The sequence below is a fragment of the Mchenga conophoros genome, linkage group LG5 (assembly GCF_057382185.1).
Source record: "Mchenga conophoros isolate Kocher_MC1m ecotype Shallow Benthic linkage group LG5, M_conophoros_male_GT1.1, whole genome shotgun sequence".
NCBI lineage: Eukaryota > Metazoa > Chordata > Actinopteri > Cichliformes > Cichlidae > Mchenga > Mchenga conophoros.
Genome location: NC_140530.1, coordinates 1,690,691 through 1,718,480, shown reverse-complemented (window position 1 = coordinate 1,718,480; position 27,790 = coordinate 1,690,691). Strand labels below are relative to the sequence as shown.

The window sequence follows — 27,790 nt, the reverse complement described above, 5'->3', positions numbered from 1 at the left end:
GCGACGTCACATTTTGACGTCGTGTTGATTTTGAGCGGAGAAGTAATTTATTTATAAACTGACGCAAGGGCGCTAAATCTAAAATAAACCGTGAATAAAATGTGAAAATACATAAATACCTTTGGTGAAGCAGCTGCACGTATGAACGATTCGAGAAATTTGACCTTAACACAATAAACTTGCTACGTTAGCGTTAGAGAGCGTTAAATAGAAAGTACAGAGGAAAATGACTTGCTAGCACAGCCGGTCGGGCTACATTTTAGCTAGCTAGCTAGCTAACCGTAGTAAGAGTGTTGTTTTTCTGGCGTTACCCTGCAAATACTGTTAGTGGTAGTTTGTCGTCTTTTATTAACCCTTCCGTTGTTACGTTGTGGACTCATGGACTTACAACTATGTTCAACAGGGTTATGAGAGAACGCTAGCATTAGCTGGCTACCTGGAGGTTGCTCAAGAAACAAGCCACGGCCAGCGATAACTCCGGCTAGCCGACAGTTTTAGCATTCCTGTTTCCACTTTAGTTAACTTGAGTCTTTTGGGGGTTTTTTCGTGTCGTATGTGTGGCAGAGGTTAACGTTACTCCATAGAATTATGGCGCCTCGCGTACAGCTGGAGAAAGCGGCTTGGCGTTGGGTGGAAACTGTGAAACCAGAAGAAATCAGGCAGGAGCATATAGAGCTAGCATATCGAATCAACCTCCCGGCCTGCAAAAGAGGTGCCTGCAGGTACAGTATCAACATTTCTAAACAATGTTTGTTGTGATAGCGCATGTTAGTGAAAATACCCCATTTGTTGAACTACATTATATTCAGATTAGTTAAAGGCTTAATGGTCGGCTGTTCCCTCGCTTGCGGACAAGCATCAAGTCTGTGGAGCAGTTTTATAGACTGTAGGAAAGCTAATGAAGACCCACTCTCGAATTTGACATTGCACAACTTAGCTCAGCCTAGCACACAGACACTTTGCTAGTGTCTTGTTAAGGTCCGCACTGTTTGCTATGGTTGCGCTACAAAAACCATTATTGGTCTCACCCCGTGGCCCCTACCTGGATACAAATATATCTATATTATTGCTAATATATGTGTAATATATCTATATCGTGGCTAAAGCGCTTCTGGATGGATGCAAACTGCATTTCGTTGCCTTGTACCTGTGACATGTGCAATGACAATAAAGTTGAATTCTATTCTAAATGTGTGGGTGGCTGTGTTTGTCAGCTGTGCGTTGTTTAAGAGCAATGTAGCCAAAGTGTGAACCAGTAAAGTTAATAGTATTCATTTGCTTTTCCAGGAGGAACTGCAAAGGGAATCCCAACTGCCTGGTTGGTATTGGTGAACAGGCATGGCTTGGAGAAATTGATGAAAGTGCTTTTCACAGTATCGATGACCCAAATTCAGAACGTCGAGAAAAGGTACTGCAAATGATTTTCTCACATGGCCTTTTTTTGGCTGCCTTGCTTGATGATTGACAGTCCAAGTCCTGGCCACATGTAGAAACAGTATATGTAAAGATAAGGTTATGTCTCTCTGTCTGTCTCTGCCCCTTTCTAGAACACATTTGTTGGGTTGACCAACCTTGGTGCAACATGTTACGTCAACACATTTCTGCAAGTATGGTTCCACAACCTGGAGCTGCGTAGGAGTCTCTATCAGTGCCAAAATTCAAGAGCAGAGGAACATGACACTGAGTCTGGTATAAGTCAAAACTAAATCCTGGGCTGCTTCTGTGTTTTTATTTGTTTTCCAAGTAAACTCGGCAGGTTTTAGCCAGATTTGGAAAGGTGTTGTTGCTTGTTGTACATATAAATAACATAGTACACACGTCGGTATGCAGTAGTTGGCACTTGTTCTTGTGCTTTCATAGATTCCTACTGATACTGGTGGCTGTAGCTCAGGTGGTAGAGCAGGCAGGTCACCTACTAACTGGAAGGTTGGTGGTTCGATCGATCCCAGTCTGTTCCAGTCTGCATGCCAAATATCCTTGGGCGAGATACTACCCCCATGTTGTTCTCCGATGCGTCCATCGGAGTATTAATGTTGTGCGAACGTTAGTTAGAAAGCACTTAGTAACCTATTAGGGAAAAGTGCTTGTGTGATTGGGTGAATGAACAAGTTGTGTAAAGCACTTTGAGTGCTCAGAGTAGAAAAATGCTGTATAAGAACCAGTCCATTTCCCATACTGGTTCCTACCCAAAGTACAAACACAGGGTTGGTTGTTAGATTCTAAATTGGCCGTGTGTGTGATGCAAAAGTGTCCAGAATCAAGCTGTTTGTGAATGTATGAGTAAATGTAACTTTTCTTGTAAAGCACCTGGGTCTTCTACCAATCCCAGTGTTGGAGGATCAATCCCTGGTCCTGCAGTCCTGGTTTCTCTGGTCTGTGTGGTCTGTATCTCGGTCCTTGGGCGAGATACTGAACCCTGAGTTGCCCCAGTTGCACCTCGCGGTGTGAGTGTGTGACAAAAAGACTGATCATTACATGCACCATCACTTCACGGAACAACCAAAACGGAGGAGAATACAGTCATCTCACTCACATTCAGTCTGATGGATGCATTGGAGAGCAGCTTGGGGTATTTGGCAAGCGCACAGCAAAATTCAAACTTTCTTGTGTGAAATGTGAAAGGCCCAATGCTCTGCTGGACTAGTACTCATTTCTACTGTTTTGAATGTATTTTCAAGTAACTGACATAATTTGCTTAAAGCAAAAGTTGACTTTTTATGTTAGCTACTGTGACAGTGCATATACAGTATACTGTGAAGGCTTATCCTCTGTCTATTTCAGATTACGAGCCCCAGTCCATCTGTGAGCATCTACAGTATCTGTTCGCTCTCCTGCAGAATAGCAACAGAAAGTACATCGACCCTTCAGGGCTAGTGAAAGCACTTGGTCTGGACACAGGACAGCAACAGGTACATTCAGTCCCATTTATCTATGTGTCCAAGGAGCCAGGCAAAATGATCTCACAATATCTTTTGAGACAATCTGAAGTTCTTTGTTGCACACTGCTTTTGTTTCAGTCCAGTCTTTGTCCCTGAACATTTTCAAAGGAATGTTTGTTAAGCCACTAAACACTGATCTGTGAATCACTCGAGCATTAAAAAGCACACGTAACTTACAGGATGAATCGCTGTTCTGTACACATAACAGAAACTTGGCAAAACTGTATTTTTAGCCATTTTGTTACTAGAAGCCACAGTTGGTTCCCATAAGAGGCATGTACAAATTACATTATAATTGAATAATATCAACACTTAGCAGTAAATCAGGAAGAAAAACCCAGATATAGTCAATTATTGTGCTGTACTTTATGTTTTTAGGTGTTTGGGGTTTTTTAAGGTTTTTTGTTTTCAAGGTAAGTCACCTCGAGAACTGTGGGCTGTATTACAAAGTCAGGTCAACCAGTGTGCGGCCTGGATTAACTCCCTAACACTGCCAAACTGGATAAACAGTCAAATGAAGCTAGTTATCAGCTAGTTAACCGAAGGTTTCCCCTGTGTGTGGCGTTGACATCATGTGACCAATCTAAAACAGCTACTTCATGGGTCATTGGAGGCTTCCTCCACAGAAAATGTGTCACCTACTCCAGTCAGACATTTTCAGAGAACCGAGGTCACAAAATACAATACTGCTGCAACAAAGCCCGTGCAATTAATGCTGCAGAAAGTGGCTGTTCTGTTGATTTAGCAGACAAAATGGTCAGATAAACATTTTAATTCCAGTGAACTAGTTCATGGCCGAGTGTGTATTTTGGTGCTGCTGTTGGCTGCTCATGGCTGCACATCTGAGCTCCACACTTTAAACTGGATCCATTCAAACATTAAAGCGCACTGTTCCATAGATGTGGCCATCGCGTTGGTTTGTTGCAGGTCAAAGTGAAATGAATTTTACTCGTTGAACATTCTTAGTGGGTGTTCTGTGTTTCAGTAGCTGCAGCTCTAGCAGTGCAAAAACGACGAGCAGCCGATTACAAACACGTATACAAATGACACTCAGAGAAAATTTGCCTAAGAGTTGAGAATGTGTTGAAGAATAAAGGTGCTCATAGCAAATATTGGCTTTCAAGCTTGTTAGGAACGTGCACACACTCTGCTTTTTGTCCTACTGACTTCAGAGCCTTTATTTTCAGGATGCCCAGGAGTTCTCGAAGCTGTTCCTGTCCCTGCTGGAGGACACACTGTCCAAACAGAAGAACCCGAACCTGCGGAACGTCATTCAGCAGCAGTTCTGTGGACAGTTCTCCTATGTTACTGTGTAAGGCTTCTTATTACTTACACTTGTTTCAATAGAGTACTGCTGTGTGTGGATTTGTTTTTCACATGTGACATAGTACTAACACGTGTAAATGCTCACCTCAGAGCTCTGCTGTCAAAGCCTGACGCAGATGGAGCTCTGTCTGTGAAGCTGAAGCTCTAAGTGCTTAACGTTTGGAGAACATGTTCTTAGAACATGTTTAGCGTCAGTACAGAACATTACATCACGTTACATTGGTTGGTAGAAACTCAGCATACATACACTTCTTTGCTGAAGATTAAGTTTTCCATCAGTCTGTATCCCTGCTAACCCTTACAGAACTGTAGTTTGAACCCCAACTGTGAGTGAGTTGTTGGGCCTTGGCTCATAAGAACTGTATACAATGGCTTTTCTGACTTTGACACAAAACTACACAGTGATTTGGACACGGCACATTTGTGTGTCAGGCTGGTTCCTGTCAGAATGCAGTGATGAGGAAGACAGGAAGGTCTCCTGTTCCACACAGATGTGCTGCTTGTTTATGTTTACAGTTCTTGGAAAATAGTTCTTTATCTTATGTTTCTGCCGTTTGCTACATAGGAGGGGTTTCACAGGTGTGGCTTAGTGTGTGTGCATATTTATTTCATATTAGAGTTAGCATTTGGACTGCAACATGAATCATTCAAATGTGCTGAGTAGGGATGGGGATTGATAAGATTTTCACGATTCCGATTCCATTTTCGATTCTGTTTAACGATTCGATTCTTTATCGATTCTCTTTAAAAAAGGAGAACACTTGGAACTGTGTTTTATATCTTCTCTTTGAACAAGATAGAAATTTAGGAGTAACATGGCCTTACAAACCCAACACTGAGAGCTTCAGAGATCCAGCCTACGGCTCTTCAATGGGGTGTCACAGGGTCCCCAGGAAAAAATATTGTAAATGTAAAATAATAAAATAAATATTCTTCTGTAGCAATAACAAAGTATAACATAAATTATTCTGTAACAATTACACAAGAATATCCAGTAATGTCCCTGCCTACAATTAAACACATTCACTTACTGAAAATCATCTGCTGTGGCAAACGGGTGCAAGCCTTTGACCACAAACTGAGTCACTGCTCGGTGACATTCGTCTATCCTGGCCTGAAAGGAGACGCTGCCGGCAGACTGCAGCGAGAGCTGCCAGCATCTGAGCCAGACTCTGTCTCTCTCATCATGGTCACTAAATGCACAGTAATGGCAGGTTTGTAATAAGGCAGATCGCGCTAACATAATATGCACTGTTGTTGATTATTTACCTGCCGCATTAACGGGAGAGGACGTGCAAACGTTACCGCTGCTGCTCGGTTGAGATTCACGAGTCCGGAGCGAATTAAAAACACGACATTCATTTAAGGTCATCGTGTGTTTTGTGAGCAAATGCTTTTGCATATTCGTAGTGTTTCCTCCCTTTGATGAAATATCTACTTTGCAAGTATTGCAAGTTGCCCTGTTGTCATCCGTTCTCGTAAAGTGTAACCAAACTTTTGAGCGTTTGAGCCGCCATGTTTCCTGCCAGGTAAATGACGCTCCGCAACGTGGTGACGTCATTCGGGGCGACTGGAATCGATAAGGGAATCGTTTTTAAAAATGGCAAACAATTCCAAGGAATTGAAACAGTGGGAACCGGTTCTTGTTGAGAACCGGGTTTCGATACCCATCCCTAGTGCTCAGCAGTTTTATGGTTTTGGTTTGAAGAAGAATGGGATGCTTAGTAAGTATTTAAAAAAAACTGAAAAACTTCAGGACTTTCCCCCCAAACTTTAAAACATTCATCTCAAAAATGACCCAGCTGGCGTTTTTGAGAGTGCATAAAGCAGAGGTGGAAATCTGTTGTTTTGGCTGTTCATCAGGTGTAACCAGTGTGGACGATCATCTGCTCTTCCATCGCGGTTTTACGAGCTAGAGCTGAACATCCAGGGCCACAAGAGCCTGACTGAGTGTGTCACCGAGTTCTTAAAGGTATCTGTCATTCAGCTACACGCAGTTTGTAGATGACATTAGTGAATTAGTTTATTTCAAATCAGAATCAGTCACATGTTAGCATATATTAGATCTGTCCAGTTTGAATTGAATTGCCTTTTAAATGCTCTGACTTTATTTTCCTTGCTCCTCACTCTGCAGGAGGAGAAGCTGGATGGGGAAAACCGCTACTTCTGTGAGACGTGTCAGAGTAAGCAGAATGCCACCCGAAGGATCAAGCTGCACAGCCTTCCTCCAACCCTCAACCTGCAGCTCATGCGCTTTGTCTTCGATAGGTCAGCCATCACTCTGCATTTCTCTGATCTGTAATTTTTATGGTGGTTTCATTTAAATGGGGGCAGGATATCAACTAAATATTAATATTACATAAAAGTAATCAATTGATTTGGATGTCATTGAATGAATTAAGTACTTAATCTCCTACAACCCAGCTAGAATAGAAGGCAGCAAAGAAGTGGGTAAAGAGAAGCACGGTCGTGGAGTGCACTCGCCAGCCTAAAGAACTCAGTCCTATAGACGATCTGTGATCTGAAGCTTTGAGTTGACAAGGGGCAGCCAAGAAACCTAAAGGATTTAGAGTTTCTATAAAGAGAAGGCTGAGGAAAATGTTTGTGTGCTGCTCACTCATTTTGGATCGCAACAAATGAAAACTTAAGTTTGGTAGATCCTGATCACATTATGCTTTAACAAGTAGGATTATCCATGAAATGCTGAACACAGTTTCACAGGCCGGCCCACTCTTCCACGTTACATCTGTTATGTGTTTTAAACCAAGATGGCACTCACTCATCTTGAGACTTCAGAGTCGAATGGATGATGCTGGAGTAGCTGTGTTCACCTTTTGTACTGTCTCAACTAGAGCTGGGCGATATGAGATTTTTTCATATCACGATATGTTTTTTTCATTTCAGGCGATAACGATATCTATCACGATATAAGCCAAATAACTATATTTGTAAGATTTAAATGTGCCGTTGCTCACAAGTAAAATGTGAAATAATCAGCAGCTTGTTTTTATTTAAATATTTATTTCCCATAATAAGTTCAACAGGGTAGATGTACTTAAGGAACATGAGACTTTTTCAGATAAATAAAGGCAAATATTGCAAACTACACAAAAGGCAGCCGCTAAAGCGTTTAAGTTTCAAAATAGAACAAACGAAACAGACTAAACTGTCAATTCCACTTAGAAACAAAATATTAATTCTAAAAATAAATCTTAGTTTGTTTTACAGAAGAACAGACAAAACTGACTAACTTTTGTCAATATCAAATAAACTGAGAACTAAAAGGAAATTCTCAATCTCTCCTTGTTGTATAGCTGAGCTTTTCAAACAGTTTTAACAGTTACTTTAGTCTGACAAAAGCCGAATGAAGAATTAGCGCTTCCAGTCAGAGACTGAGGCTACGTCCACACGTACACGGGTATTTTTGAAAACGGAGATTTTCCGTTTTCGTTTTAAAAAATAATCCCGTCCACACATAAAGGCAGAAATGAAGGAAAACGCTGCTATGAACATGCCAAAGCAGCAGGTGGCGCTAGATTCCTAACCGTGCAGAAATGTTGGCCAATCAGAAGTCTAGAAGCCTCGGTGGGAAAAAGTAAACAAAGCTGGGGCATAGAAGCAGAACCGAGTCGTATGTGTGGAGGGACAGTAACTGTGTGTATATGTAAGCATTTAAACACTGCAGAGAGTAGAATTAACAGTATTGTAGAAATTCATTTCACCGAAACAATAACGTGGCGCACAGTGTGACGCATGCACCAGTTTATTGTATTTCCAGACTTGCTTTCGGCACAATTTACAGTGCACGCTACTCTGTTTTTTGTCAGACTTGAAATAGCCGAAATACCTTCACACTACGGAACTTCTATGGCTCTTCCGTTCGACAATCTCTCCGGCGTTGGAACCATCATCTGTTTTCTCTTCGGTCACGCTCGGTTGATTTTTCTAGTCGGCACACTCATTTCCTCCATTACCCGCTGGCTGCTTCCCAAACAAACACACGTGCGGCTTGGCACTTGTGCTGTACGTAACAAGTCACGCGACGTGACGCTGCGGCTGTGATTGGTTCGGCTCTGCGCTACTTAATTTGGATTGGCTGACCTTTTTTTTAATTTTTTTATTTTTGAGGACAAGAGCGGCGAGGTCTATCGCGATAGCTTAATTTCTCTATCGAGTAAAAGTTATATCACGATACATATCGTTATCGTTCTATCGCCCAGCTCTAGTCTCAACTAAAATACATAGCAGTATTAAAATTAATCTTTTTTTTAAATCTCTTAAAGTCACTTTTTTAAGGAAACTAGCTGGAATTAATTAATTAAACTATTTATGTCATTGGTTTCTTCTGCCTTGAGGTCAGACATGTGTTTTCTCCTCCAGACAAACAGGCCACAAGAAGAAGCTCAACTCTTTCATCAGCTTTCCAGAGCAGTTGGACATGGGGCCTTTCCTAGAAGAAAAGCAAGGTATGAGCAGTTTCTCCGTGTGCCACAGAAAGTAGCCGCACTGATTCAACAGCTTGCACTGGCTTGTGGCAGCTATACAACAGGAATGTGGTCCAGCTTATAGATACAACTGTGTCTTGAGGGATTCAGTTACACGTTGACAGCTACATTAGTTCACACCTAGTCATAGCATAGCTCAAATGTGGATTGCACCTATGTATTTGAGGTACCTAAATAAATACATCATCTGTTGTCTGCCAGTTGTTGCACTTTAACAAAGTGACATGTGAAAAAGTTCACTTGCAGCCTGTCTCTAAAGTGGCCCCAGACTCATTGTGTATGTAGACACTGGTAAACTAAAGGGGCCCAGCACAGACCATCTCTGAATCTGGGCTGAGTGATTACATCTCCTGTATGGTTGAGGACGGTCTTACTACCCAGTAACATGAGTTATAATGTTATGTCTCCGTCTCGCCAGATGAGAAATGTGTCTATGAACTGAGCGCAGTGCTGATTCATCGGGGAATCAGTGCCTACTCCGGCCACTACATCGCCCACGTGAAAGATGCTCGTACTGGCGACTGGTACAAATTCAACGATGAGGAAATTGAAAAGATGGAAGGCAAAAAGCTACAGCTTGGTATTGAGGAGGACATTGGTACGTAGTAAGTAGCATGGAAATGGGGGCACTTCAGTAGTACCTTTGTGAAATCCCCATGTAACGTTGTGTTATTGTTGCCAAATATTATTTCTAATGTATAATGTTCTTCCATCCGTCCATTTTCTTCTGCTTACCTGGGTCTGGGCAGAGAAGCCCAGACCTAACCACCTTCTCCAGCTTGTCTGGGGGAGCACCGTGGCATTCCTCGGTAAGCGATTATATCTTACCGAGATTATATATATATATATAAGAGATGATATCTCTCCAGCGTGTCCTGGATCTGCCTCGTGGTCTCCTCCCAGTGGGACATGTCTGAAACACTTCACACAGGAGGCATCCTTTTGGTGTGGAGCAGTAGCTGCTCTACTCTGAGCCCTTTTGGATGGCCAAACTCCTGACTCTGTCCCTAAGGGAGAGGCCAGACACCCTTCAGAGGAAGCTCATTTCTGCTTTTTGTATCCACAATCTCGTTCTTCCAGCCACAGCTCATGACCACAGCTGAGGGTAGGGACATAGATCGACCTTTTACACTCAGCTCTCTCTTTATTGTGACGAGCCAGTACAGCATCTGCATCACTGCAGCTGCAGCACCAGTCTGTCGATCTCCCACTCCTCTCTCCCTGTACTTGTGAACAAGACCGCGCGATACTTAAACTCCTCCACTTGGGGCAGCAACTCATGTCTGACACAGAGTGGGCACTCCACCCTTTTGAGGAGCCTCTATCAATCTTGGAGGTGCCGATTCTCATTCCCGCCGCTTCACACTCGGCTGTGAGCCGCTCCAGTGCGAGCCAGAGGCCATTATGAAAAAAATCCTTGACAAATATTTTTAGTGCTGTCAGCGTTAATGTGACTAACGCAGTTAACAGTTAACCCAACCCATCTGGAGCGCAGACTGAGTCAAAATCCCTGAAAAGTCTCTGTCAACGCATTTCAGACAGTTGGTCCAAAGTTTGTTCATTCTGCGCTCCAGATGGGTTGAGCGCGTTAAAAACTTTAATCATGATGACGGCATTAACGCTGACAGCCCTAACTTTGGAGGGAAATTAGTTTGTCCAGGTGTGGACTTCTGTCTTTTAGACGCCCAAATCAGTCCGTGCATGATTACATTCAAAAGGTCTGCGCATGCATGAATGTATCACTCATCATCGATTATTGGACTGACGATTGTCGGTTGGAAAGTTTTTACATATCGCCCCACTCTAGTCCAGTGATCTGTGACCAGGAAGATAACAGAACCTGGGATGCTCCTGTGTCCGAGGTTCAACTAGGGGAGGGAGTCTCCTTTCCAGCATCCTGGCATAGACTTGCACGGGAGGCTGAGGAGAATGATCCCCCCTATAGCTGAAGCTTCTGGTCCCCCTTCTTAAAGATGGGAACCACCACGCAGGTCTGCCAATCCAAATGTACCGCCCCTTATCTCCACGCAACATTGTGGAGTTGTCAGCCAAGACAGTCCTATAACATCCAGCGCCTTAAGGAGCTCAGGGTGAACGTCATCCAGCCCAGGAACTCTGTTAAACTTGTTTAACAGTGACCTCGCCCCCGGAGATAGTCAAATCGTCCCTCTCGTCCCCAGACTCTGCTTCCACTACAGAAGACATGTCAGTCGGATTAAAGAGCTCCTCGATGTATTCCTTCCACTGCCCAAGAATATCCTCAGTTGAAGCCAGCAGAGCTCCACCCACTCTATACACAATGTGGGTTGAGCACCACTCCTGAGTCGCCTGATGGTTTCCCAGAAACTCTTCAAAGCAGTCAAAGTGTTTTTTCCATGCCCTCTGCGCCACCCAGTGCCACTGTGCCCAGCCGGGCCCATGGCACTGGCCTCCGGGTACCCCAGGCCTGGCTTCAGGGCGGGGCCCCAGACAGAGTGAGCTGTTCACTAGAGTTGTCACTTATAGGGGTGTATAATGTTCTTTACTATTAAAAATGTAAACACAAGGTTCCTAACAACAGTGGACCAGCTTTTTTGTTTGTTTGTTTGTTTGTTTGTTTGTTTTGCAAATGTATTGTCAATTTTACCACCTGAGGGACGTATACACTTTCTTATAGTTGTTTTTCTTCTTTACTCCACTTGTTTCCTAGCTGAGACGGTAAAATCCCAAACAAAAAAACCAAAGTGCAGTAAAGGCTATCACTGCTCCAGAAATGCATACATGCTGGTGTATAAGGTCCAGCAGGAGGAAAGCTCAGGTCCAATCAGGACTAATGTGGAGGTGCCAGGTGTGTCGATTTTGAATTGATTTTTGCATGACCTCTACAATTGGTAAAAACAAATGGAGACCTCTGGGTGATGCATGTCTGATTGTCTTTTCTCTTTTCTGACCAACAGCCTTTCTTCAGAGGTTGGTAGACCAAGACAACCATAAGTTTGAGGAATGGTGCAGTGAGATGACTGACATGAGAAAACAGAGTGTGGATAAGGGCAAGGCTAAGCATGAAGAGGTGAAGGAGCTCTACAAGCTTTTACCCGCAAGAGACGGTCGGTAAAATCATGCCTTAATCATCCACAGTCCACTTAACAGAAACACTTAGAGTGTGCACATGTTTGTTACAGTTCAAAGTATTCTTACATGCACACAGTGTAAACTCTACTTCGTCAGGCTGTTGAGGTATATTATTGGCTCCTCGAGCATCTTCATCCTCTGAAACAACACGATGGAGTCACAAAAAACCATACCACCTTTAGTCTCTGGTGCCACTGTTGGACATATTCCAGCTCTACTGTGTCAGACTGCAGCTGTCAGTATTAGTCTTTATGTTCTGTGTCTATTGCGTAGAAGGTCAACAAAGAAACTCAAGCAGGTGGAGAACTTGTGCTGTGCTGCTAAACAAGGTTTGCTCTTGATAGCTGCAGTCCAAGGCAGTGGAACTGCCTGATTATTTTTGCATCCTTGTTACACAGTGCATGTGACGTGTGAATAATTATTTATGCGTACATGCACACACACAAACACGGCCATGTCAGGCCACGAATAGGATGTGATTTGTTGATCTCACAGTTATTAGTGCAACAGATTCCCTCCCTGTACTGTTAAGACACACATGTCTTGGGATATAGCAATGGGTGGTCTGGACGTTGGCATGCTTTATGCGATGGAGCCAATGCAGCGGGCTGTGATCCAAACACAGTGTGAAAGGGTGGCCCAGGAGGTAATAACAGAGTCAACCACCCACCAGCTTGTCAGCACTCCTTTTCAGTCGTGCTGTCCCAGGGTTCCTACTCTGACAGCTTCTGGCTGATTTAACCGGGCGGTCCCACCCCCTCCCCACCCTCAGGAGCAAAACTGCCTACGGCGCTCTATTTGAGGTGTCAGTCTGCAGAATAAAAGGGAAGGAAAAGTTAGGAGTGTGGAGCAGGGGCTTCCCACAGAGAGCCTTCTTCCCCTGCACAAATGCCACCTGGCACCGCTCTGTCCACTGGACCAGATCTGTGGCATCCTTTCGGGTGAGACTGGGGGCTGGTCTGGTCCGTGAAGTTCAGCACGAACCAGCAGTTGTAATCAGCCAGGAACCGTCTCACCTCTTTTTAGGTCTTGTGACATGGTCAGGATGCGACAGTTGTTGTTTTCGCACCTGTGGGTACAACTGCACACCTCCCAAGTGGTTACCCCAGATACTGTACCTTCTTCCATTCAACTTCAAAACTTCTTCGGGTTGCTGGTGAGCCCCGCCTGCCTCAAGTACTCCAGGACTGTGGGCACCTGCTGTACATGCTCCCCCCAGGTGTCACTATGGATGTTAATGTCATTCGCATAGGCAGAATATGCAGCGAGCGGTCCATGAGACATTGGAAGAAGCCTGGCCTCCAAACAAGCCGAATGGAAGTGTGACAAACTGGCCCAGGAGCTTGTTGAGCCGGGGCATGGGATAAGCGTGCGACTCTTCTATCACTCCTATCTTCAGCATTTCAGTTAATTCCTTCTGAACAATTTAACTGTTATGTTCAGGCAGCCTGTAGGGTTATGAACACACCTTCACACCAGGGCACGTTACAGAATAGTGCTCTATGAAACTGGCATATCTGGGCATGGGGGAGAATATATCTGCAAAACACTGTTGCAATGAAAAACACATCCGCTATCTGATCATCACAATGGAGGGAGGAGGTAATGGTGGAAATTGGCATCTCCGGCTCCAGGGCTGGCAAAACAGAACATCTCCCCCACCTCTCCCTGGGCACTGTTGACGAACGTCTCCTGGTCGCCCGCACCTGCGACATTCCTGCCCCGATGTACGTGCAGCTCCCGGTGAGTGGGGTCCAGTGTCTGTAGCCGCTGAGACCAATAAAGAAACAGCAGAGAGAGACGGGGTATTCTGTGCAGGCAGTGGTGACCACAGTGGTGTTATCTCCCGGAGCCACCTCCTTGGCACTGGATCCTGACGATGTCCTGCCACCTGTTGTGGCTCCCTAACCGATTGTCTCGCCCGTTACCACGATGTTCCAGTTGGCTGGTCGACATCAGTGGACGCACTCCAATGTGTCTGCCAGGAGTAGGGCTGCTCAATTAATCGAATTTTAATCACGATTACGATCTGGGCTTTCAACGATCATTAAAAATGACTGAGCCGATTATTAGCCCCTCCCTCATTTATCCGCGACACCTTAAAGGCCGGTCCGTGAAAATATTGTCGGGCATAAACCGTCCGTGGCGCAAAAAAGGTTGGAGACCGCTGATTAAGAGGACCCGAGGGAAGCTCGGAAAGCTAAGCAGAAGTTATTTGGAGAGTGACTGCCGTTGGTTGAAAAGAGTTAAAAAAAAAAAACTTCAGTGGTGTTGCACACTATGTTATATTATTTTTTTAAAGTCATTGTTAACCCTTTAAAGCCGGTCAGAGCAGCACGCTCCGTTTTGTGTAACTATTGTTAAATCCCTGTAGAACCTGAACCGTGTAAGCTAGCGCAATAATTTGTTTTGCATATGAAACCGGAGGAGTTGTACTTACATCTGATGCCATCAGCTTGTCCTCGGTCACGGTTTCCTTCCACATATAGCTTTGCAAAAATTGCATAAAAAGCGCTTGCAGGAACAAAAACATAATATTCCAGAAACACGCTTTGCCGATCTGATCAGCTGTTCGTAACACTTCCCACAGTGAAATGATGCACCTGCTGTTTTCTTTGCAAATTTGCATCATAGGATTGTTTTTTGTTTTTCCTGCAGTATATAAAAATTGCTGTATCTCCAAAATAAAACTATGAAGACACTCAAAATAAATTTCCTGTTGTTGTAAACTATTTTTTGCAACTTTATTGTATTTAAAGTTTTGAGGGATAAACCTCTTAAACTTCTCCAAGTAGAAATATATGTAAACAAAAGCGATTTTCAATTTTTTTTGTAGTTTATTGCACTTTTTTGCAATTTATGTAATTACTATGGACTTAATGCATACATATTATTAAAATATGGGCTATAACAGTTGTATTGATGTATAGCAACTTGAAATGCTCCCACAAATGGCACTACAGCATGTAAAAAAATAATATAAGCTCTGGTGGACTTGGTTCTATGGTAGGTCTTAAAGGGTTAAATAAATATCGTCAAATAATCGTGATCTCAATTTCAGTGAAAATAATCGTGATTATCATTTTTGCCATAATCGAGCAGCCCTAGCCAGGAGCCCCTCCATGAACTGCTCAAGCACAGTCCAACTGCCTAGCTTGCCAAGTCGTGCAGCCACCTGGAATAGGCCGGTTCCTCCGGCCACATTAGCGCCTTCCGGAAGCATCAATGGTGGTCCTCTGGGAAGAGCCACAGCCAATCCACTATTGCTCATTGGACGTCTTAGAAGCTGACTTTCGCCGCTGCGGATAGGCTGAGAGCCAAGGCTTGGGCTTTCCCAAAAGGAGTGACAGCAGCCGCAGGACCCACTCCACCTCGGGCTACTAACACACCTCCACTGTGACTCAACAAACCAGAACGCCTGGGGGTCACCCCCCTCCCTGATCCAGTAGAGTCCCACCGGAGCCAGGGGGAGCAGCAGCGGTGCCAAAGGAGGCAGGCCAAGCAGCTAGCCTCTGCAGAAACTGCGTCCAGGATTGGTAAATGGTAAATGGCCTGCATTTGTATAGCGCTTTCTCTAGTCCCCCCTAGGGAGGACTAGGCAACCTTCCGATTACAAGGCGAACTCCCAACTCTTGAACCACGATTCAGCCTGGTCTTGCAGCTTCTCCGTTTGCATCTGCCACATCACCACTTGCTCTTGCTGCAACGTTGCTAGGTCCACCACCGTCTGCACCAGTAATAGGACTGGGTGTGCAGGCTGTGTTCCCACATGCCTGCCTGGGTTTTGGCACCACTGAGACACATGTGTTCTGGGACCCCAGCATCACACACATACAGTCAGGTTTACAGGCCAGTGATCATTTATTTGCAAAGGTGATCTCTGGTGATCTCTTGCAACTTTCCAGCTGCAACGGTGCCAGCCTGCCTTCCCTGGCACTGTGCCTCTGAGCCTGTCGGTTTTTGGTTTTGTTTGTTTACGAAACTGAAAGAGTAATTTTGCATGTGTAACATGATAATGTTAACACATGTATGTCTGGGATAAGGTACAGGGAACCTGCTGTTACCACAATAGAAGCCTGGATTTTTCTCCTTATGGTTGTGTCCCTCTGCTTTCTCTGTGTACAGGTGAGCCGTATGAGTTTATCCCCCTTGACTGGCTTAAGAAGTGGCTTGATGACTCCACTGCCACTAAAGAAATTGACAGCTCCCGCTTCTTGTGTTCTCATGACAAACTTCACCCAGACAAAGTGGGAGACTCCAGGAAGGTTTCCATGCAAGCTGCACAACTCCTGTATGAACGCTATGGTGGAGGGCCTAGACTGAATGGTTAGACTTTTCAAATCATGAGCTTCTGCACCCGTCATAGTTTCATTTCTTCAAGTTACACATCCATCGTTGTCATATTTAACCATGTCAGACTAATGACAAAGTGAACTAAGAGTTTCAAATTACACTCAAAATGATCTTGTTTCAGCACAAACTGTGTCATTGCAACACATTTACCACTGGTAAGGATGACAAGTGCAGACAGCTGTCAGATTCACCTGTTCACTTTGAAAAAGGTTTATTAAATGTGTTTTAACAGTTTTTGATAGGGTGTGCCTGAGAATGCAGCAAACCGATAACATTTGTTTAAAAAAGTTTGTTAGAATAGAATTCAACTTTATTGTCATTGCACATGCACAGGTACAGGGCAACGAAATGCAGTTTGCATCCATCCAGAAGTGCTTTAGTGATATAGATATATTACAATATATATTAGCAATAATATAGATATGTGAGTATATTACAGAAATGGGTCTATTATGGTATGTTATAATGTACACGGTATGAAGTATGTTGTGAATATTCTATAACTAAGTATGTACAGGCTGTAGTGAGTACAAGCTATGTACAGGCTATGAACAGGATATAAATATGAAAAACTATACAGAATATGAAATAAATAACTTTACAGAATCTGAGATATACAGCTATACAGAAATGGGAACTATGCAAGTTGTAAACAGTTGTAGGATTAAATATCATTGAATGTGCAGAATGATTATTTACACAGAGCTATACAGTAGTGCAGTTATTGCAGAGGTCAGTAACCTCACGAGTATGCTAGAATATGAAAATACTGCAGATTAGCTCTGTCTATAGTGTATGTTCCGTACAACAGTATAGGTCACTTTGTGTGTTTGTTTAGAGTCGTCTTTGTGCAGAGAGTGTGTTAGCCAACGATGCAGAGTGCTTCGGCTGAAGAACCAGCTCAGTGAAGATTACAAGGAAATCTCAAACCTGGTGAAGCGCACATTCAGGTAAGCACACTCTGGCTAAGCGTAGGTTGGCGAATCAATGTCCTGACTTAAGTCCATATAAAAGTACATTTTATTGCACTGTGTATCAGTGGTGCAGGTTTCTGGGTAGGCAAAGCATCTCTGCGGAGCTGGAGGCAACTGGCTTTGGAACAGCTGGAGGAGGATGAACATGAAACCGCACACAACAACAGCCAGACCAATGGACAGGGACCACACACCAACAACAGTAAAGGTTCCAATAACCCTTACAATTGTATTTTTTCTTCTGCCCTCCACTTCCATTATTGTGTTTTTGTACCTGTCAGCCAAGCTGAAAATAACAGACATTTACTGTGTTTCATTCAGTCATCATTTGCAGATTTGCTGCACATAATATTCCTCATATTAATTACATAATAAGTATTGATTTTGACCTGATTCTGATGCTTGTCCTGTTTTTGTTTTCCCTAAAGAGACCTCCCCAGGGTTGTTGAGGCATTCTTTTGTTTACTTGTTCATAAAATCTTTTTCAAGTGGCCAGAAAAGCCAATAACATTCATAGATTTTTGTTCACAACTGTAGACAGACTCTTGAATATACTCAAAGGCCATTTTATTAGGTACATCTGTTCAGCTGCTTGTTGACACAAATGTGTAATCAGCCAGTTCCTTGGCAGACACTCGTGGATTTAGCCATGTGGACGTGGCCGAGACAACCTGCTGACGTGCAAACCAAACATCAGAATGAGGGAGAAAGATGAATTTACTTTGAGCGTGGCATGTGCACAGGGGCTAGCCACGCTGTTCTGAGTATTTCAGAAAAAGAGAAGCTTTTATTGTAACCAGCAAAGTGTCCAGTGACTATGTGTGTGCACCAGTCATGCTTTGCATGTGCAGCCACGTTTGGCATCTGCGACCATGGTTTTGGATATGAACATTACCTGTTTGTTTGCAGAGTTCAGCTCAGAGCTGTCGGAGTGCACTGAGGATGAGATGAAGACTTTTAATGAAGATATCGCCTGCAGTCACGGTATTTGCCACCATCAGCAGTAATTATTAGATATGCAGATGTTTTAAACACTTTAAAAACAAAACAACGTTCGCTGTTATGGCTGTGCTAACATCCATAATATAATTCTTATGTGCCTACTGTGTAGGGGGTCTGAGTATTCTGGAAACTGAACGGAAGTTGGTGTCGCCTGAAGTTTGGACCAAGTTTCGGGAATACTTCCCCAAAGCCCCAGAATTCACCCAGGACCAAGAGGCCTGTCAGCAGTGCCTGGTTAGTGCACAGCAGTGCGTCACACTGATCCCCTGTGCCGTCACTGCAGCTACATTATGTTTGAAGTATATTTTCTTTAAGCCTGCATCACAATTTGTCAGACACAGTTCATGTTGTGTAGATGGATGGTTCATTAACCTCCTCAGACCCGAACTCTTCCACGGCAGCATTTTAAATTTCTCTTTGATATCTGGGCTGATTGGGACCTGATGAATGTAAAAACAAAGAATTACCTGATTTTTGTTTCTAAAAAATGAGAGCCACATATGAGGCTATTCATGTAAAATTTCAACAGAACAGTAGCAGTTTAACGTCCTCGTAAGTGGATATCAGGCCCTTGCAGAGCAAACTTGAGCATGTTGGTCTAAATAACCCAAAATGTGACGTCCACATATACGCAGGTCCTAGGAGGTTACACATGAACATTTGTTTACAGTAAATGAAATGGTTTGGTGTTACTAATCCACACAGCTCCAGATGAAACTGGCATTGATGTGACCCTTAAATTAAAATCAGCTGGACAGCCTTCATGATTAATGCACAGAAATACTGATGGTTTCCACCAGTGTATTGGTATTCTATATTCGGCAGCATGGTGGCACAGTGGTTCGAGTCTTTGTGTGTGGAGTTTGCCGGTTCTCCCCGTGTCTCTGTGGGTTCTCTCCGGGTACTCCGGCTTCCTCCCACAGTCCAAAGACGTGGAGTTAGTGGGATAGGTTGAGTGGTAACTCTAACTGTGAGTGCGAGTGGTTGCCTGTCTCTGGGTGTTGGCCCTGCGACAGACTGGTGACCTGTCCAAGGTGTACCCTGCCTCTCACCCCAGGACAGCTGGGATAGGCTCCCCAACAGCCCCTGGAAAAGAATGGATGGATATATTCAATACGTATGATATAATCATATTGAAAAATGAATATGTTGTCCCTCTGATGATAACCACAGCTGACAAACTTCCGTCTGTTAATATTGAGCTACAAATGAATAGAGCTTGGTATCACATTCAATTTCTAGATTTGATTCCATTTAGACTCAGTCAGTCAGAAATATTTCTGATCACTTATCAGTACAGCTTCATATTTTTACATCTACGTATAAACCAAAGCTGACACTGTGAGAGCGTCACAGCAGGCGCCTCTGTGTCAGAGTATCGAGGGTAAAACACAGAAGCAGGAAGCAGATTTGCCTGGCCTTTTATAGCACATAACCTTAAAAATATTCTGCATTCGATCAAAAACTGAAGGAAACCAGGAATCAGCACCTGAACATTAGCTGATGCTGCTGAAGCAGAGCAAAGTTACAGAGGTTTGATTGCAGACACGGGTAAGTGTCTTGCAATTTGTGATCATTTTAAAAAGTTTAGATCTCTTCGTTATTGAACAACAGAAATGAGGCTTTAGTGTGAGAGGTCAGTTTTGAAAAGAAAAAGACAACGGCAGACTGGTGTGTAATAAGCAAGCGAACAATGCAGAAAACAGAGTTGAAACTGGTCTCTGAGCACAGAGCTGTGCAGGAAGTGTGATTTTATCATGGTGGAAACAAAACAGGCAGAGTCATGATGATGTTGTGTAACGGGACGCGCAGTTTCTGTTGCTGCTGGTTTAGTCGGTCTCGCTCAGAGTGATGAAACCTGCAGCGTCAGCTGTCGGCTTTCAGCCCGACGCCGTGTGCCATCCACACTCTGAGTTTACGTCTTTGTGTGGAACTCGTGTACCTGCTCTCATTTACTGTTTCAGCTGTTTGGAGGTTGTTGAAATAGTTTTGTGAGCTTTAAGCTGAGAATCTGGCAAAATACATTTTTATTCACTAATCATTTGAGGATTTAATGAATTGATATCACTTTATTAGTGTGAATGCTTGAAAAGCACAGTGTTGTTCTTCTACATCTGTATTATTGCCACAAAGGCATCCACACTATTGAGTTCCTGTTTCTCTTTATTATTCTGGTTGCTTGCGCACGTTTTACTCCCTCAGCTTTGGTGCTAGTTACACCGTTCAAATTCTGCTCTTTCTGCTATGACTTTTGGTGCTCCGCACTTCTATGCTTTTTGAGATATTGAATTTTTTATGCAATATTTTTTGCCCGTTTCTTCCACATTATCCATGGGGTGACTGATTTTGCTTGCCGGGATGAGCTGTGTTTTAGCTCAGTGAGATGAGCAGCCGTTCTCAGACTGGGAGGCCCGGGTTCAAATCCCGCTTAAGGCAACAATTTTTTCAGTTATCAGTTCAACTTATTTAACTCTTATCCACCCCAGCACCTTTGCCTTCACCCCTTTTCAGCACAAATCCCATCTTTTTCAGGTGTTTTCAGCAGAAATTCTGCTGATTCACCTCTTTTCTGCAGAATTTTTAGCCCTTTTGCCTCTTATCAGCACAACTTCCAACAACTTCTGCTAATTTCAGAAGCATTGTCAGTCTCTCAGTGAGATGAGTAACGGTCTTGAGATCAGAAGGGCCAGGTTCGAATCCTGCTCCTGGCAACATGTGTTTTCACCTCTTTTTAGTACAAATTTCAGCTTCTTTACCCATTTTCAGTAGAATTTTTTTGCTTTTCACCACTTTTCAGCAAAAATTTCTGCTTCTGCACCTTTTTTATAGCAGAATTTTCGGTTTCTTCACCACCATACAACTTTTTGCAACTTTTTTAAAATCTTTTTCAGCTTTTTTCAGCAGACAGCTTCAGCGTTGAGGCATCCACACAGCATTTTCGCAGGAAATGAACATTTTTCTAGTTGTGTGGATGCTTCAAAGGCATCCACAGTTTCTTCAGAAAATGCACTTTCTAGTTCAAACTGAAATACATTTTTAAACCCACCCCTACAAATGAACATGGACCTCTGCACCATTACCAGGCGGTGGTAGATGTGCCATTTGGTCAGCTGAGGAACTGAAAGATTTGTTTTCTCTTTCCAGACGATGGAGCAGGAGGAAAAGGACAATGAGGCCGTCAGTAAGATGATGGCCCTAGACCAGAAGAACCAGCTGCTCAACCTCTTCCATGAGAAAAATCGACCAGCGCTCACCAAATGGCCTCAGGTAAGCCGAGCAGCGCGTACTCAACACCAATCCCTCTTCATATGAGTAATACTGTTTGAATGATGATGACAGAAGGTAAATACAGACGCTGTTTTCTGGTTTGTGTACCCAGGGCACAGATGTGCTTTATGTAGTTCCTCTGTTTTTTGTGGATGAGTGGAGAAAATTTATCAGGTATGTTTGTTTTGACAGTAAAGTGATTATATGATGATACAGTTTGACTGTATGCACCATTCACAGCTGATTTTGAATCCTTGCCATTCTGCAGTTTCACTTTTACTTTCTGTTTTTCTCTCTTCTGTGTGTTTTACACAGGAGACCTACGAAATCCTCCCCCGTGTCCAATGTTAGCAACACGTTGCTGCTCTGTCCACACGGAGGCTTCATGTTCACCTACGACTCGCTCATTAACGGAGAGGCACAACAGTGAGTTCTGCCTACATGTCCCAAAGTTGTCCTGTGTCTTGCTTTTAAATTTGGGTGTGTGTCGTTCTTACCGAGGTGTTCATTGCATTACCTTCCCAGCAGTATATTCATGGCCAAAGTGTGTTGTGGTTTTTCTGTTTGGAAACGTCCGTGAGCTCCACACGATCAGCACTTTGATTGGCAGTCGAGATCAAAGAAGTTTTAGATTGTCTCTGCAGGATGGCCAATTAGAAGTCAGCATGCAGCTAACGAATCATAATGCTTGGTTAATGGCTCAGGCCTTACCCTGCTGCCATTCTTCAGCTGTTGGGCTGTTTGTTTTTCATGCTGTGTTGACAAAAATGATTTTGTTGGTTGTTTCGCACAGTGTAGCTCTGCTGTGGCCAAGCGAATGGGATGTGATCAGCAGACTCTTCATCGTGGACCAGCCAATCTCCATCCACTGCTTGAAACTGACTACACCAAGTGGCTCCACCACCCAGTACACCACTCAACCTGGTAAAAGTCCAAAGTGGGGTGAAGTATGTGGAGAAGAGGGTCGAGCAAATTGAAGAGAAGAATTAAATTCCACTGTAATTTTTCTAATGATCATATAGAGCTGTGGATACTGCATGTGGACAAACATCTGAGGTAGAGCTGGGCGACAGAACGATAACGATATGTATCGCGATATAACTTTTACTCGATAGAGAAATTAAGCTATCGCGATAGACCTCGCCGCTCTTGTCCTCAAAAAAAAAAAAAAAAAGGTCAGCCAATCCAAATTAAGTAGCGCAGAGCCGAACCAATCACAGCCGCAGCGTCACGTCGCGTGACTTGTTACGTACAGCACAAGTGCCAAGCCGCACGTGTGTTTGTTTGGGAAGCAGCCAGCGGGTAATGGAGGAAATGAGTGTGCCGACTAGAAAAATCAACCGAGCGTGACCGAAGAGAAAACAGATGATGGTTCCAATGCCGGAGAGATTGTCGAACGGAAGAGCCATAGAAGTTCCGTAGTGTGAAGGTATTTCGGCTATTTCAAGTCTGACAAAAAACAGAGTAGCTGCACTGTAAATTGTGCCGAAAGCAAGTCTGGAAATACAATAAACTGGTGCATGCGTCACACTGTGCGCCACGTTATTGTTTCGGTGAAATGAATTTCTACAATACTGTTAATTCTACTCTCTGCAGTGTTTAAATGCTTACATATACACACAGTTACTGTCCCTCCACACATACGACTCGGTTCTGCTTCTATGCCCCAGCTTTGTTTACTTTTTCCCACCGAGGCTTCTAGACTTCTGATTGGCCAACATTTCTGCACGGTTAGGAATCTAGCGCCACCTGCTGCTTTGGCATGTTCATAGCAGCGTTTTCCTTCATTTCTTCCTTTATGTGTGGACGGGATTATTTTTTAAAACGAAAACGGAAAATCTCCGTTTTCAAAAATACCCGTGTACGTGTGGACGTAGCCTCAGTCTCTGACTGGAAGCGCTAATTCGTCATTCGGCTTTTGTCAGACTAAAGTAACTGTTAAAACTGTTTGAAAAGCTCAGCTATACAACAAGGAGAGATTGAGAATTTCCTTTTAGTTCTCAGTTTATTTGATATTGACAAAAGTTAGTCAGTTTTGTCTGTTCTTCTGTAAAACAAACTAAGATTTATTTTTAGAATTAATATTTTGTTTCTAAGTGGAATTGACAATTTAGTCTGTTTCGTTTGTTCTATTTTGAAACTTAAACGCTTTAGCGGCTGCCTTTTGTGTAGTTTGCAATATTTGCCTTTATTTATCTGAAAAAGTCTCATGTTCCTTAAGTACATCTACCCTGTTGAACTTATTATGGGAAATAAATATTTAAATAAAAACAAGCTGCTGATTATTTCACATTTTACTTGTGAGCAACGGCACATTTAAATCTTACAAATATAGTTATTTGGCTGATATCGTGATAGATATCGTTATCGCCTGAAATGAAAAAACATATCGTGATATGAAAAAATCTCATATCGCCCAGCTCTAGCCTGAGGTTTTCACAAACTGTGGCTGCGTTACTCCAGATGCCCGATCTTTATCCAAGTTATCACATATTAGGTCACAAAAACGTGCATGAAAATGAGATCATTGAGGCAGTTTCATGTACAGAGTGCACCTCACATCTGGTTCATTCCACAGCACCTTAAATAAGGCAGGGCAGGCTATAATACAGTTTAACCAGCTCATTCAGCTAAAGGACCAGTGAGCACTCGTGGTTGTCTGCCCGTCCAAAAATCACGACCCAAACTGTGCTGAAGGTCACATTGGTTGGTTCGTAGGCACAGTTCACCCGTGAGCCCGATCAGATACTTCATCAGTGATGCTCTGGCTTTTGTCCTCGATTTATTTCAAATGGATGTGTTTGTGTGCAGATCTGTGTTGGGAATGCAGAGAGAGCTTCCTTTTCCAGCAGCAGAGGGACCTCAGAGAGTATACCCAAGCCACCATCTATATACGCAAAGTTATTGAAGACAAAAGAGTAAAGACCTTTTACCTCAAACTTTTCACAGCTGCTGCGCTGACTGTGTCTAACAGCCTCTCCTGTCACATTTATTTACCTGTGCGTAGATGATAAAGGAGGCTGCTCCAGAGCTGAGCGTCAGCAGCTCTGAAGCAGAGGAGGAGAAGGAAGAACATCCCAAACTGGATGGTGAGAAAGACCCCGACTTCAGCCAGGTAACCACACAAGCACCACGCGTCTGCAAGAGAAAGGTCTCAGTAATTACATTCAGTGGCAGGACGTCTCGGCTCAACAACGAGCGATGTCGTCAAAGCTGTCAGCAGAGAAAGGCTACAGCAGGTTCTCTGCACTAACACGACTGAGAAATATGAATGAACCCAGACAAAAATATCTCATTATAGTGCAAGTCTGCTAAGCAGCTACAAGAAATGTCTGAGTAATGATGCTGCTGCTAAATCTAGGAGTTTGTTTTTACAGTCACTTCTGCTGTGACGGCTCTAAAACCTCACGTGACCTTGAAGAAACCCATTTAGTTTGCTAGTCCTTTGCTAGCAGCACGCACAGATGTCCCTGAGTCTTTTGGGGGGGTTTCCCCTAAGACTTGTATCTTTGACTCAAATTCATCATCTGTTACAAATGAAGACTTTGTTTCTTTCAGTCACAGGACGGTGCAAAACGGCTAAAGTTGAGTGACAGCAGTGTGTCCACAGCTGCTGCTGGTGTTGTGACCAACGTGGCCAAACCAGGTGGAATCAGGAGGAGCACCCGACACAGGAAACTCCGAGGAGAGAAAGCGCTCATCGTTTCAGCTAATCAGACTCTGAAAGAGCTGAAAATACAAGTGAGGAATTCAGATTATTGAACGCAAAGTAGTGAGTGGGCCAGTTTGACCAGACTAAATCCACTGTGCCTGTCATTGTCCAGATCATGCACGCCTTCTCTGTGGCTCCATTTGACCAAAATCTCTTCATTGATGGAAAAAGTCTGACAGATGACTCAGCCACACTGGGTAGCCTGGGAATCATCCCGGAGAGCATCATCTGTCTGAAGGTACACATCACAGTTTCCTCATCCTGACACAACAATCGCTAGAACGATAATCTGACGTCTACAGTGGGATCCCGTACGTTTTCCTTTTCCTCCAAATATGTTCTGTTGTTTGGCTGCAGGCTGATGAGCCAATAGCAGATTACGCTGCAATGGATGATGTCTATCAAGGTAAGTAGGCCTGTGTTTGCTTCCACTACAGCTGGATTAAAAGAAGGACTGCTTTCTTAAATTGGCTGTTCCTCTTTGTTCACAGTGAGAATGCCTGAGGAGGGATTTAAAGGTGAGCATGTTTTACTTCAAACATAATAGTGGTGGGTCACAGTGTAGGGCACAGAGCCACTGCAGCTGGGATATGGAGCAGGTGAAGGAAAAAAGTGAAATACGTTAGTTGGAATGACACCAGTAAACTCTTTCTTACTAACAAGCCCAAATGTTGGGAATAGGAACCACATGTGGGCTGTCCCAAGTTCTTTGTGTCTGAAACAGGCTGTATATACGCCCTCTGTCTAATAGCTGCAGGAGAGCCACAGGTAGTGCTGGCTGTAGGTCAGGGGTGGGCAACTCCAGGCCTGGAGCGCCGGTGTCCTGCAGGTTTGAGATCTCACCCTGGGTCAGCACACCTGAAGCACATGATTAGTTCATCACCAGGCCTCTGGAGAACTTCAGGACATGTTGAGGAGGTCAGGGACACGTCTAAAACCTGCAGGACACCGGCCCTCCAGGCCTGGAGTTGGACACCCCTGCACTGACTGGATCCCTGGCTGCTCCAGTCTGCATGCCAAAGTATCCTTGGATACTGAACCAGCTGATCGGAGTATGAATGTGTGTGAATGCATAAGCGCTGCTGCTGTATAACGAGAGACGACGTGTTTGTTTTCTAATGATGAGCGCTGTTACAATCCCAGCCTAACCCAGCGTGTTATTAAAGACAGGCCTACCCGCCTCAGCAGGCAGCCAGTGTCCTTGTTTTCCCAGTCCCATCCACAAGTTGGCAGCAGCAGAAAGCATAAAGTCAAGTCTAATGAGCTTGGAAAGCTCGTTGAAGACGAGAAGCTTCCTCAGAACTGAAGAAGCTTCTCGGATGAGATCTTAAAAACGTCTTTGAGAAACTTAAAGAAGTCCAGACGCTTTTCTCTCCAAGCTCCTTGGACTATGAGGACGTGGACGACTGAGATCCTTCACAGACATAAACCCAAGGACTCACAAACAGCTGGTGTTAGGGCTGTGCAATGTGACCAAACTCTCATATAAGACATTTCTCATCCTGATAACCACACGTCACAAAGTAGTGCTTTCACTGTAAACTCTGTGACCTCGACCTGTGTGAAGTGTTTCCAGCTGGGCGTCGAGTGTGTTGGCCCACGCATGAAGCTAACATGTTTCTTTGTGAGTGTTTATTACACGGCGTGCTGCGGGGGAAAGCCTGTTCTAACGTTTGAGTCTGAGCTTTATTTGGAGCAGCTGACGGCTCTTTCTCGTACTGTCACGTGATTCTTGTGGGGGCGGTAGAAGAGAAAGAAATATTGCCATAAACTGTATTTTGCCACGATGTGTAGTTCATCATATCACTCGTCATACAGACCTGTGACACAGCGTGTGACCGGACAGTGTTTGTATTTCTTTCTAATCACTGTGACCTCCTCTAGGCACCGGGCTGCTCGGCCACTGAGGACAGCTGTTTGTAGCTGTGCTTGAACTGGAACGATGACGGATGGAAAGTTTAAAAAAGCTTGAATATGTTGTGTCCATATAAATAAGCTCTTAAATTTGTTCTGTACTTTGTTTTTCTACCTTTTGAGTAGGCTTTCTTTGATAAAACTGTGACTATCTTGCAAAGTTCCTCTACATGAGGTTGTCTGGCCTGTGATACGAACGTTTGTAAAGAAAGCAGGTTGGAGACGCTGCACTCTGAGACCTGGCTTCAGCTCAGATCTGCTGTGGGTCAAGAAAATGTTTTATTTTTCAATCTTTTAAATTATGACAGAAGACAAATTGAAGATGATGCTCTTTCTTTCTGTTGTGTGTAAGCTTATCTTGTAACTGCAGCGTTTTCAGGTTTGTCAGAAGAATGCACTAGTTACTGTTAATTATTGCAAATATACTGGCTCATAAATCTTAGAACATGTATTACCTCCACACAGTCATTTTATATATACATATATAAATGTATATGTATGTGTATATATAAGCATATGTGTGTGTTTGTACACACACACTCGATGTGGCATTTGCAGTTACATAGCTACAAAGTATGGAAATCATACGCTGGAGAGAATGAAATGGTGAGAAACAAATGTAAGCAGTGACACGTTGTCTTCTTTTCACTGTTATTTCTTATAAACAATAAAGTTATTTTCAAAGCA

At 43.6% G+C, this 27,790-nt stretch overlaps 1 protein-coding gene across 3 annotated transcripts; it reads left to right on the top strand.

Annotated features, from left to right (window-relative positions):
- usp48 (ubiquitin specific peptidase 48) lies at positions 1-27,790 on the top strand. 3 transcript variants are annotated; one of them, XM_085272811.1, is made up of 27 exons: positions 2-722; positions 1,288-1,408; positions 1,548-1,689; positions 2,782-2,909; positions 4,127-4,251; positions 6,129-6,237; positions 6,400-6,533; positions 8,646-8,731; positions 9,189-9,368; positions 11,460-11,597; positions 11,707-11,856; positions 16,007-16,207; positions 17,073-17,184; positions 17,274-17,410; positions 18,118-18,192; positions 18,320-18,444; positions 21,355-21,477; positions 21,590-21,651; positions 21,793-21,903; positions 22,271-22,401; positions 24,289-24,395; positions 24,485-24,592; positions 25,036-25,218; positions 25,302-25,427; positions 25,547-25,595; positions 25,681-25,707; positions 27,074-27,790. In XM_085272811.1, exons 1-27 carry the CDS (start codon positions 589-591, stop codon positions 27,094-27,096), a joined length of 3,147 nt encoding a protein of 1,048 aa, XP_085128937.1. In that variant the 5' UTR covers positions 2-588; the 3' UTR covers positions 27,097-27,790. The 3 variants fall into 3 exon arrangements, 2 of the variants coding, with proteins under 2 accessions (XP_085128937.1, XP_085128936.1); XM_085272810.1 differs by having other exon boundaries at positions 3-722; positions 17,274-17,416; XR_014892387.1 differs by lacking the exons at positions 25,036-25,218; positions 25,302-25,427; positions 25,547-25,595; positions 25,681-25,707; positions 27,074-27,790 and having other exon boundaries at positions 1-722; positions 17,274-17,416; positions 22,276-22,401; positions 24,485-24,517.

Bases quoted from the DNA above. Each gene is read 5' to 3' on its own strand.
- usp48 (XM_085272810.1), top strand. From the start codon at position 589: ATGGCGCCTCGCGTACAGCTGGAGAAAGCGGCTTGGCGTTGGGTGGAA. The intron at 723-1,287 runs GTACAGTATCAA...TTGCTTTTCCAG, and splicing joins TGCAAAAGAGGTGCCTGCAG to GAGGAACTGCAAAGGGAATC. The intron at 25,219-25,301 runs GTGAGGAATTCA...GTCATTGTCCAG, and splicing joins TGAAAGAGCTGAAAATACAA to ATCATGCACGCCTTCTCTGT.